The following is a 12,595-nucleotide window of genomic DNA, read 5'->3' as shown; positions in this document are numbered from 1 at the left end:
AAATGGCGAATTTACGAAGCAGTGTTTCGAAGGCTACATTTACGCTCTTTCCGAAGAGAAATATGCATACTCCGTTATCCAAAAACGATGTGAGAGTGATGGTTTTGTGATATCTAAAGCGTCGATAGGTAATATCATCAACAAGAAAGGAGAAAAACGTCAAATTTTAAGCCTCAAGTGGGACAAAAATTCCAAACAAGTATCCAAGGAAAAAACGGACATCTTCGACTATTGCAAAGGTACGTTGTTTAATGTTAAAAGAAAATCCCCCTAGTCAAAGGGCAGCTGCAAAATCATTAAAATGCTCGGTGTCCACTGTAAACAAAATGATAAACGTTGATTTAAATCTTAAGAAAGTGAAAAAACGCAATGTGCATCGCCTTCTTCCAAAGCATATCGCTCAACGCAGGACACGCAGAATTCTATATGAGAAACACTTATCCAAAGAAAAATGGAAAACAATTGTCACAATAGATGAAGCATGGATGTATTTAAATGATTGTAACAAAAAAAGAGTCATTTATTATCATAAAAGGGGAGAAAATAATTTAAGTACATGGTTCAAAGAATCGAAAGAAAGTTTTTCTAAGGGATTCATGATTGTTGCTGGTTTTTCTTATAAAGGCAAGTTAAAAATAAAGAGAGTGCAAAAAAATGTCAAGACTAACTTCAAATACTATCAGGAACATATTTTATTGCCAATTTTTCTGAATGAAATACCATCGCTTTACACATAGTGCCATCAATCTGTGAGACTCCATCAGGACAAAGCTAGCAGTCACACATCAAAATCCACTGTAAATTTCCTAAAAGAAATGGAACAAAAAACTGGTATCGAGGCCATGCCCTTCACTGATATCCCTACTAAATCTCCCGATGTGTCACCTATGGATTTTTGTGCTTTCGGACTTTTAAAAACTGCATTATCCAAACGTTGTCCCAAAACCCTAACAGGACTCTGGAACGCTGTTCGGGAGGAATGGGATAGAATATCTCTTCTGCCACTTCAAAAGGCATTATTATCCTGGAAATTGCGGTGTCGAAAGATAGTTCAGAATAAGGCATGTAAAATAGAACATTTAAAACACAAGAATTTTATGGAATTTAGTTTTGTGAATACAATATACATTGTCCAAAAAATGTGTGAACAGCCTCTGTAGCATGCCTTCGTGGTTTAGTGGTTAGCATGCTCAGCGCGTATTCCGGCGAGGGCATTGCTCATTTTTCACGTCTTCCACTTGGAAATAACCTAGTGACTCTACAGTATCGCCCGAACTAAAAAAGGTGGTGGTTGATAATTCTCCACCACCAGGATTTGGCGATTGGAACCCCTAATCCCCAGTCACCTTTTAAAATGGGAAGTATATAAGGTATTTCTCCCGCCTCCTTAGCATGTCTTCGTGGTGTAATAGTAAGTACGCTTGGCGTGTATTCGAAAGGTTCGAGTCCCGGCGAGGGCATTGCTCATTTTTGATATCTCCTGCTTTGAAATGACCTAATGTCTCTATAAGCTTTCCGACAAGTTCATTACTGAAGTCAAAATCTTGTCAAATTTTAAAATTTGAATTTTTTTTAATTATTATTTAAATACATTTGCACATATTTTTGGGAATCATCCTTTCACCTTAGATTGAATCACAGTAACCATTAAGCTAAACAGAGAAAATTATCTAAAAAATACACTTAACTGAAAATGTTACCTGATATTTTTACCAGCATTACTCAGAATTATAATAAAGAAACTGCAAATTATAAAGAAATTGGAATAAATTAATCTTAACCTTTTATCATGTAAATTTAAGTATGAGTTTTCTACTGCAGTTGTTTATGTTTTAAATCGAAAAGGACATTTTCCTGAGAATGAAATTCTTGGAGAAAATATATAACATTGCTTCAAATCCGAAAAAGAAGTCTCTTCCAAAGAAAAACTGTTAGGTGGCTTTTATTCCATCTTTCTACTTCGAAAACTCTTTCTTCAAACTGAAGTCGCTTGCTTGGCCTGTTGTATTTTTCACCCTCTGACAGATGTTGGACAGGCAAGATCATTCCATTTGTTGTTCATATTTTTATATTCAAAGTGAGAGTTTTTGAAACCGAATTCTGTCTACCTTCTATCAGTTGTAATGTTATTTCTTCACTTGTCCAATTTTGAAACAAAAGCTGCGTATGAAAACCGGATTAACCTTCTTTGAATAAGCTAAAATGTTATTTGCACGTAAGAATAAGCGAAATTCTTCTGCACTTCCGGGCTACGGCATTTTGATGCACAGTGAGGTTTCTTTCTGCTAAGGAGAAATTTATTTTATTCCCGTTTCTTGATCTAAAATCAACAATCGATCAAAGTTACAAAAACGATTTTCGTAATGATGATCGAGATAAGAAAAAGGAAATTCTATCCTTTCTTCATGAAAAACATTTTACATAAAAACGTTACATATGGGGAAAACAACGAAACTACCGGTGCATCCAGCCCAACACCTGGATTTGGACCCGAGTCACGCTGTGTTCAGAAGTTTTATTGCTCGATAGTTGGTGGGCATCCTTGAGAGAAGAAAATTCTTTGCGAAGTGTCTTTACCACTTAACAAAATGGGTAACCAAAACTATGCTATTGTTATTGATAAGCTCTCAAGGGACACTAGCTCGCATTTGAGGTACATAGGGTGAAAGTCATACGCGAGGGTTCCCACAAAGCTCCCAAATTAATCTAATTGTCCTATAATGTGCGTAACGTAATTCATCTCGGTTGACGATGAATGGGGTCTTTACCGGTGATTAACAGGTATTATCCAACATTCATGTTTAATTATTTTAATTTTAAATATTAAACAAATTAACTAAATATTAAATTAAATTAAATTAAATTAATTGCATTCAATTAATTACAACTTTCCATATTTCAATACATAATTTGAAAGTATAAATTTTAAATATATTTACATGGAAAAGGAATAAAAATGCAACTGCATTAAAAATACCGTTCAAAAAAGACCACGATTCACAGAGTCGATAAAGTTCGACCAAACATTCATAAAATCGGTCATGAAAATAATTATAATGTCTTAATTAAGCCTTTACAGCTTATTTTCCTAACGAAGAAACTAAGTATGAGATTATGAACAAAATAATAAAATTTTATAAAAAATTAATATGCTACTATTATATTCATATTTTTGAGCGGGATGGGAAATGTCTTTTCCCAGTGCAGAAAAGAGATTCATACTTTTACAAATTTTAAGAACAAGGTTTCTTTGCTGAGTACTTTTGAAAAAAATGGCATTAACTGCAGGAAATTTAATATGGTGTTGTTTCATTAAGGGACAGATTCAGTGCCCGACATACACAATGATCGGTATTAATAAATTCATTTTTATAGTAAAACTTTGCGAAAGGACCGTATCCTGCAATGTATCTTGATAAATGCGGAATCCAAATTTTACGACTTGGATCAACTGTTGGTAGATACTAATAAACGTGCATCTGCCTTGTTCACAAAAATACTGCTCTTCTTGCAATTTTTTAATGACATTTTCAAGAGATATTTTTAAGATAGGATCTAGGCCAAGGAATGAGAGCATATTCTGCACTATAATTTTCCGGTGGCTAGTTGGTCAGCTAACTCATTGCATATGATCCAGCAAGAGCTTTTATCCAACAAATTTTGGCACGAGTTCTTTTCCCGTTCCGTAATAATTCGAACTTGCAAAAAGTACTGATATACTGTCAGTGAATAATTTAGTGAACAATATTATTGTTTACAATATATTCAGTTACTCTGTAGAGTCATTAGGTTAATTAGAAGCAGAAAAGATAAAAATATGCAACCGCCTTCGCCGGGAATCGAACCACGGACCTCTGAAATACCGGCTTAGGGTGCAGAACCACTACACAACGAAGGCACGCTAGGGAAGTGGGAGAAATACCTTATATACCTTATATACTCCTCTTTTTAAACGGCGACTAGGGTTTTAGGGTACCTAGTCGCCAAATCCTGGGTGCGGAGAATCATCATCCACAACCCTTTTAGTTCGGGCGCCACTTGTAGAGACATTAGGATTCTTGGAAGCCGGAGAGATGAAAAATTAGCAACCGCCTTCGCCGGGAATCGAACCACGGACCTCTGAAATACCGGCTCAGTGTGCAGAACCACTACACCACGAAGGCACGCTAGGGAAGTGTGAAAAATACCTTATAACTTTAACTAATGCTTTTGCTTGGAATACACTATTTACATTGTTAATATGTCCTTTCCATTGATATGTAACTCAATCCCCCTCCAGTAGAACAAATGCGCATCCCATATTATTATTAGTTTTAGAACCGTCTGTGTAGCTTCTAAACATTTTATTGAGATATGATAAATATTCGGGTTGCGTATCTATTTGAATGAATATACTTTTAAATATTCCCTTGTGTGCCGCATGAATGTTAGGTGAAATTGTGGCATATTCTTAATAGAGTGGATTACATACTTCTCCGGCATAGCTTACTCGCCTTTTCAGTCCTAGTATATTCATAAGAATTGCTTCATGCTGTACTCGGACATACAATGGAAGAAACTGCAGCACAGTAGCTGCAACAGTTGTAGTACCGTAAGATTTGGTAATTGTAAGGACAAATGGGCTTGTTTAATTATTAAGATAAAATTAAGATGTTATAAATTAAGATGTTATAAATTAAGATGTTTAATTTTTCTCTTTTGCATTGGAAAAGCCCTAATAGCACCTGCATAAGTAAGATTCCTTTCTATCACAGAGCTGTATGTTTTCATTTGTATTTGTATGGATTTAAACGCCAATTTATGCCTTCCGTTTCCTAGACCGTGGCTCTGTTATCATGTCCGATGTCTGGTTTCTGTGTGTAAAGGTTAATTTTCTTTGAGCAGGAAGGATTAGGATTAAAGAACAAACAGATCCTTTTTATTATATGATGCAAAAGCATTTTATTACTTGGCAATATTGAGAGCAGAACTCACCTTCATTTGTCCCCTGGAAGCATGTAGCAATACAAAATATCTTTTTTTATTTTATACAAAGATTGACATTATTTTAGAATGATGATACAAGAGATTTAACTAGAGGAATTTCTTTGTAAAAATTCCTTTCCTGAAAACTACTGTTTTCCAGAGAAATTTCTGTAGCTTAAGTGTGATTTACAAAGCGAGTACATTTAGTGCATACAAACGTTAAAAGTAAGTTCCGTTTGAGGCCGTATCGATTTTAAAAACAAGCTATTCTATAAAACTTATATTTAGGAAATATCTGCGAGCATTTTCATGCATAAAAGTATCATTTTAGTATATTTACTCAACTGAATTACTTCGTTTTTCCTCTTTAAGCTTCTAAGGGCTATCTCATAGTTTCAGTATCAAAATTATACGATTTATGCGACCCTTTTTAAATAAAAATTTGTTTTATAACCTGCATTGCTTAAGAAATCAGAATTGGATTATTTAGATTACGGCAAAACACTCGAGGTTTATCTGCCTAGGAGGGGGAAGCCTTTGGGAAGGAATCACACGTGCGAAAGGTGCACATGCGAAAACAAAGAAACTTGCCATATTAGCCCCCCCCCGTCGTCGGGATTTGAACCTAGGTAAAACTACCAGAATCTATTGATTTTACCGGTCGATAAATCTAGTCAACAGTATCACTTTACTAATTGACTATATATTAATTAAATCTCTGTTTTTGTGATAGTACAAAAAGCAGAGGTATTGTTTTCGGGTAATCTTCGTAATCCAAAATTTATTTAAAGCACAGTTTTCTAACATGGGTGCTGTCACCCGTCGGTGGACTCAGAGATCCCGGGTGTACCCCATGCTTGAGAATGTTCTTACCTAAATATTTTTTAATAAATATTTAATTCATTATTCCAACTTTACAGTCACACATTCATACAAAATCTTGTAAGGACCAACAATCTAGACCAACCAATCATATATATTGGTTTATGTTTTATGTGATTTCATTTTTTTATTCAAAAGGTACGCAACTTCGAGCTGTCACCTAAAAATTTCGAAAACGTGTTTCCCATATCTATATTGACACTGATATTCAGTATGCGCAGGTGATATGCTCATTTTACATATATCTCAGTGCGTGGGGTGACAAAAATATCTCTATATTTTGTCAAGTTCATTATTGTAAATACTTTGAACAGCCTTTGTTTGTTAGTGTTCTCTTTCTGTATTGCGAGATAAAAGTTAATTTTCAATTTGGTGCAAAACTAGTGCAATATGCCTTAAACTTTCAATGTATTTTTGATTCGCATTTCAATGCATTTCAGATCACATTCAAAGGACATTTAAATATGACATTATTACATACGTGGGGTTTTTGAATAAACACTAAGGGGAAGCTCAGTAATATAAACCTCGATATGAGGACGGTAAGCATAAAAGGTTTTACGAAGCAATGATTTATAACAAATACTCAAGAACATTCCTTGAAAATAATTCTTAATTTGCATTAAGTTAGCTTTTTCAATACAAAAAAAAACTGAAAAATCGTTGGTTTAATCAACCTTCTCAATAAATTAATAGGATTGATTAACTTTTTTTTTTCTTTTTCAGCAATTTGTACTATCTTGGCACAAAGATATCCGTCCCGCCAAAAGAAGCGTCTGTTTCGATGTTTCCAGTTCGGAAAAACATGCACCTGTAGTACTATGGAATTGCCACGGAATGCAAGGAAATCAACTATGGAAATATGATATGGTAAGCTCATAACTTATTCAAGCCATTATATAAAAGAAAATGTCACCTACAAGGAATATTTGTCAACCATCGTTGCAAATCATATTGTTCACCGTGAAGTGACGCTCTGATTGAAGAGAAAGCGTTAAGACGTATATATTTCTCTCGCGTATATAAATAACCAAAAGCATTTATATGTTCATGTACGTAAATGCTCTCATGGCTTGTTGTCTGATGATTTACTTCTGGACTAACCTCGCATTTTTGTGGGTAAAGTATTTTAGATGTAACACCATAAGCTATTTCAAATTCTTTTCCCTCTAAATATTACATTTTATTCATTTCAACCATAATGCACAAAGAGACAAATTTTTGCCCAAGTTATAATACAGACATTAAATAATTCAATTAGGAATATTCCGATTCAGACGATAAATGTATTTGTCGATGACATTTCTCCATATTCCTCTTCTGACAAGGATCATCTGCTAAAGGCCGTTTAAAATCTGATGAGATAACTAAACCTAGATTTAGATCATTGCTCGATAAGAGATCTTCGACAGCTTTCGTACAAGATTGTCAAATGTAATATCTGGAGAATTCTATTCTAAAAGTTTGGCTTAATGATTGAGTAATCTAATGCAAATTTATACCCTTATTCCAAGAAAATTTTCAATATTTCTTTGCAAGTTTTTTTTTCCTAGAACTGTTATTTCACTTTTTCTAGAAATCTTAAACGTCAGAGCTAAAGAGGAATTATAATGATGACATAATATTAACCCTTCCTATAATGAAAAATAATTTCTAATCACGTTTTCGATAGAGTCGTACTAAGGATAAAACCAAATTTGTATATATTGCCTTAATAAAACGCAACATAAATTATTCTGATGTGTTAGACATGCTTGTAAATCGGCATTTTCGCTAATTTGTTATTGCCAAAGTTAAAGATCGTGTTACCACCCTGCATTTTTTTTTTTTTTTCTTTATTTCTATGATTTTTCGTCACTCTATACTTTACTTTTCTCGAAAGTTAAACTAATCTTCAGAGATTATGACATTTTTGCTCTAGGTGTTAAACAGGTGTGCCTGTAGGCACACCTGTTTTTGTTAACTTAGTTCATAACCAACTGGTCAGCTTCAGAAGTATAAAATATAATGCTTTATTAGTAAGAGATACAGCTGAAAAAAAGAGTTTAATATCAAGACTATAGTTCCAAGTTACTTTCAATGACAAAGGTTGTAATGAACTAAATTTTATGACTTATCTTGCCTTTAGTGCAGTCTGTCAATGGAAAATTAGCTGAAGTCATGGATTGACTTCCCAGGGTTTCATTTCTAAAGGGGTAATTGACTCGTTGCATAGAACGTTAAGTCAATACAAGTAATTCGTCCTCGAAGCAATCTCTGCCTTTAGATTAATAGTCCTTGAAATACTTGCCACAACTATTTGATCTGATGAGTCCAATTCCTTGCTCTGGTGCAATTTACTTATGTGTCTTAGTTTCCTCTTTTTTTAAACGTATACTTATGTATAAAAAGAGACAAGTTTATGACAACGTACTTTACGTCTTACATTAATCATAAGTATTTATTTTATTATTAGACCATTGATCAATTCTGTATTTCTTTCTTCCGGGAATCTTTTTTGCATTTAAAATATTATAAAAAGAAAAAGTGGCTCTAGCATTTAACTTAACATTTTACATCAATCTTATCTGCAAGATTTCTTTATTAGAGTACTCATGTGTTCCTTGTTTCTTTCTTTCAGGAGAATCAGCATCTTGTTCATTTACTGACAGGTACATGTTTGGATTGTGATTTAAATCGGAAAGAAATTTTCATGAATCCTTGTGATCGTGATGTAAAAACTCAAAGCTGGAAATTCGAAACAATAAATGTAACTGCTATTTTCAACTGGTGAGCGAAGGATATCGCAATATCCCATTCCAAACTGTTGTTCATCACGAGAGCAAGAATACCAGTGAGATCATCTTTTTCGTTCCTACATCCAAAAGAGAAAAACATTTCTATGAGAAAAAAGCATATTTTTTCAAGGACTATAGGAAAAGAACTCTTTTCGATTTAAGATTCTAGGAAATCATATAACCATGGATATTTTCTAGTTTTCTTCATTTGTTTTTTTGCTGTCTACATTTTGTAGGGAAAATGTGCCACCGTAAATCTAAGAAAAATATCTGAAAGTAGTCAGAGGAATAACGTATGTGCGCTTAGCAAAAATGTTATTTCTACTTGCAAATTAAACCATTTCGTTTAATCATCATATTTAATGCTTCGTTATTCTTTGAAAAATATTTTATTACGAGTTTATCACTTATTTCATGAAAAACATATTAAAAAAGAAATAACTATATACTCATTTTTCATTTAATTCCTTTACATAGGAATCAAGCAACATTTCCGTGTATAAGAATACTAAAACCATTACCAAAATATATTTTTTCTTAAATCATGTGAAAAATTTAATTTTTACTTTTAGCAAAATTTAATCCTATCCTCTAAATAGGAAAATTATGTATAATATTTTCCCATTTTTGCGTATTTCTTATTGACAGAAAGAAATTTATTTCAGTGATAAAATTTTCTAATTCCCTGGCGAAGATATTAAAAAATGTGATTAAATAAAGATTTTTTCACATATTTTGAAAACGAAATCTTACACTTGAAGGAGTAGCTTCCACCCACGCCCCTTCTGAAGCTTGTTTTTAAGTTAAGGTATAGAAATCAGCATACAGAAAGCTAAGATTATTAGATGTAATATTTAGAGTGAATGGAAATTTACTTCACTGTAATTTTTCATATTTGAAACTGGCTCAGCAATTATTGAAACATGCGGATCTTACAATATTTTTCGATATTGTGTTCTGTTATATTTTAAGAATAACTAAAAAAAACAAAATTCTACACTTTTTCCAATAACTTAAAAATTAAAAAAAATATATTTCTCATCCACTAAAAAAGTGGGTGTTGTGCCTTAATTTTCTTTTTGTACAAAATTATAATTTTTCTAAACAAGTGGATGGTCTAATGGATACATTGCTCTGCATTTGATGTTTGTGTCAAAAATTAGTTTGTGTGCAATTCATGTAGCATGATAGATTTTGTACCTCATTAAAGAAATAAATTGCATGACGGTAACAATGTGATTATGGGCTCTTTTATGATACATTTTTGTGTAAGAAATCCTACATAGAAATTTGTTACAAGATGATAAAACGATGTTGATTGGAGTAAATTTTACTCGCACTGGCCAATGAATTAAAACACCTTTGAGATTTTCATTTGAATGCGTGTTAGGGATGAAGTATGCAAACTTTTTTATGACGTGGGTTACGCTTGGTTAGAATGCTAGTATAAGTAAAGCGTAAGAGTGATTTTCACGATCAATGCAGTAAAATAGGAAAACGACAGATCTTTCACCATTTAAAAAAGGGTATTGGTTCCCGTTTATTGGTGCCCGTTTAGCCGGGACCTTGATTTCGAATACAAACAAATCTCACTCGGTCTCAAAAGCAGCCATATCAAAGTATTTCAAAATTAGGGAATCAGAACCCACAGTCCTTCTCTAGAAGACGTAACTGCGATTCAAGCAGTTTTCCAAAAGAGTGATCGGCGTCATCTCCGACGAATTGTACGGCAGAACAGGGACTCGACTGTGCTTCAACTGACACAGATCGTCAATCAAGGCTCTTCCCAACAGATTTCAGCTAGAACCATGCGCAGAAAATTGCAGTGAATAGGAATGCATAGTCGGGTGCCTGTGAGAAAAACCACTCATTTCTGCTCGACATGCAAGAACTCGTTTGCAATGGTGTCGAGAAAGAAATTACTAGACATCTGACGATTGGAAACGAGTAATGTAGTCGGTTGAATCACGCTACATCTTATTTTGCACTGATGGAAGACGTCCGATTTGGCGAGAACCCCATGAAGCCATGAATCCATCTTGCCTTACTCGCAACTGTGCAAGGGTCTCATGGGAGTATCATGATATGGGGCATGTTCTGCTGATATGGACGTGGTGCCCTGATGTTACTCGAGGATAAACAGTCATGATGTACCTAGATATATTGGCAGATCAAGTGCACCCTGCAATGTTGCATTTTTCCCTGATGGCGACGGATACTTCATGAACGGTAATGCAACTGTACATCGTGCCAGAAGTGTTCAAAATTGGTTCGCTGAACAGCAGTCTGACTTCCAACACCTTCCCTGCCACCGCATAGTTCGGATGTTAACTCTACAGAAAATGTTTAGGATGTGGTGGAAAGATGTATCCGACAGCACTCTTCTCTTCTATCTAATTTACAAGATCTAAAGAGTTGCATAGCCAATGCATGATATTCTCTAGATGTAAATTGAATCCACAAGCATGTAGATTCGATGCTCAAACGAATCAGAGCAGTTATCTGTGCAAAGGGGGGTCCAATAAAATGTTGATCTTGGGTTTCTGATTCATCGGCCAGTGTGTGTACTTTAGCAAAAACGATTCGCTATCACTTTCGGTTGCAAATGATAAAATTTACTTCAAATAACATGGTTTTACTCAGTTTTACTTCGCGTATTTCTTCCCTTCAATTATTTTTACATGGCTTCTAGAAGCTGATAAATAAGCAAGGAGTGGTAAATAAGTATTCAATTTAATGGTCTTTTGCTTTTACTTTGCCTCTTATTTTTGTCCTGCAATAAATGCAACTGCTTTTTTCAGCTGGTGAACGAAGGATATCGCAGTATTCCATTCCAAACTGTTGTTCATCACAAGAGTAAAAATACCAGTGAAATCATCAATCCCCCCTCCTACATCCAAAAAAAAGAAGACATTTCTGAGAGAAAAAAGCATATTTTTTTCAATGTGTATAGGGAAAGAACATTTCCGATTCTAGGCAAATCCCTTACTCATTGAACCATTTGTAGCAAAGACGTGCCAAGTAAATGTTATTTACTTGGCGTATAGTTGTATAGTTGTTAACTCGTCAAGAAAATCTCATTTACTCGTCATATCTTTCTTTCCAAAATTAATTATAAAAGTAAGTATGTATGTTTACTATCTTCTCAGATCAAAAACATCCATCAATGCAAACAATTTGGATTGCTGTATTTACAAATACCATAGATACTGAAATCATTACTGCAATTTTTGTGTGTTTCTGTTTTTTATTATGAGTTTGTTTCTTTCTCTATTTTAAGGATTTGAAAACAAAGGAAAGGTGGAATTATTTAAGATTAGTTAAGAGAGTTTAGCTGTTGGAAAAAATAAAAAAAAACAAAAGATCTAATTAAATAAACTATTCAGATCATTTTCTAAATTCTCCTCAAACGCAACCATTTTTTTTTCTTCTAATACTCCTGTTGGATACATCTGAGTGGTTAAGTTTCCAACGGGTTTAGTGCTTTCCATTGTTGAACCATGTACCAAGCTGATCAAAAATAAACCTGAAATGGAAACTTAAATTTGGAAAAATGTTTTAATTAAATCTTATTTCCATCTGCTTCAGTGTAGCTATTTTCCATGTTTATGCACTAATGGTAGAGCTTGCGCTAAGTAGAATGGCCCTTGAAATTGTTTGCTTGAAGTGCGTCTAACAAAATCTGTAATTTGACCAAAATGTCCCTTAAACTTGTATTTCACACTAAAAACCTAAGATAATAAAAATGTTGATCAACTTTTCTGTAGATTTGCCATATAAAGAAAACATCTGGTTTTACCTCTTGTTCTGCTGAATCTTTGGTGCTGAGCAATCTTGGCAAACTGAAATGTGCAATCTATTACTTTTGGCTTACGTACTCTCTTTTAACGAAAAAACCAGCAGAAAAGTTATTTCAAACAGTTTCTTGTTGTGGATTTTATGTGTAATTACTGCTCTAGGAATCAAAACTG

General features: G+C 33.8%; 1 protein-coding gene across 2 annotated transcripts in view; it reads left to right on the top strand.

The window, feature by feature from the left end:
- Positions 1–9,855, top strand: part of LOC118187809 (putative polypeptide N-acetylgalactosaminyltransferase 10) — a 301,999-nt gene extending 292,144 nt beyond the window's left edge. For both annotated transcript variants that reach the window (XM_085809137.1, XM_035358083.2), the window contains exons 10-11: positions 6,574–6,717; positions 8,468–9,855. In XM_085809137.1, the coding sequence (XP_085665263.1) occupies positions 6,574–6,717; positions 8,468–8,620 (297 nt within the window). In that variant the 3' untranslated portion in view covers positions 8,621–9,855. The remainder of the gene's footprint in view (positions 1–6,573; positions 6,718–8,467) is intronic.
- The last annotated feature ends 2,740 nt before the right edge of the window (positions 9,856–12,595 follow it).

This window comes from Stegodyphus dumicola, chromosome X2, assembly GCF_044657685.1.
Source record: "Stegodyphus dumicola isolate Sdum_Otavi_A_Nest chromosome X2, ASM4465768v1".
Taxonomy (NCBI): domain Eukaryota; kingdom Metazoa; phylum Arthropoda; class Arachnida; order Araneae; family Eresidae; genus Stegodyphus; species Stegodyphus dumicola.
Note: the sequence above shows the minus strand (reverse complement) of the source record. Positions and strands in the feature narration are given on the sequence as shown.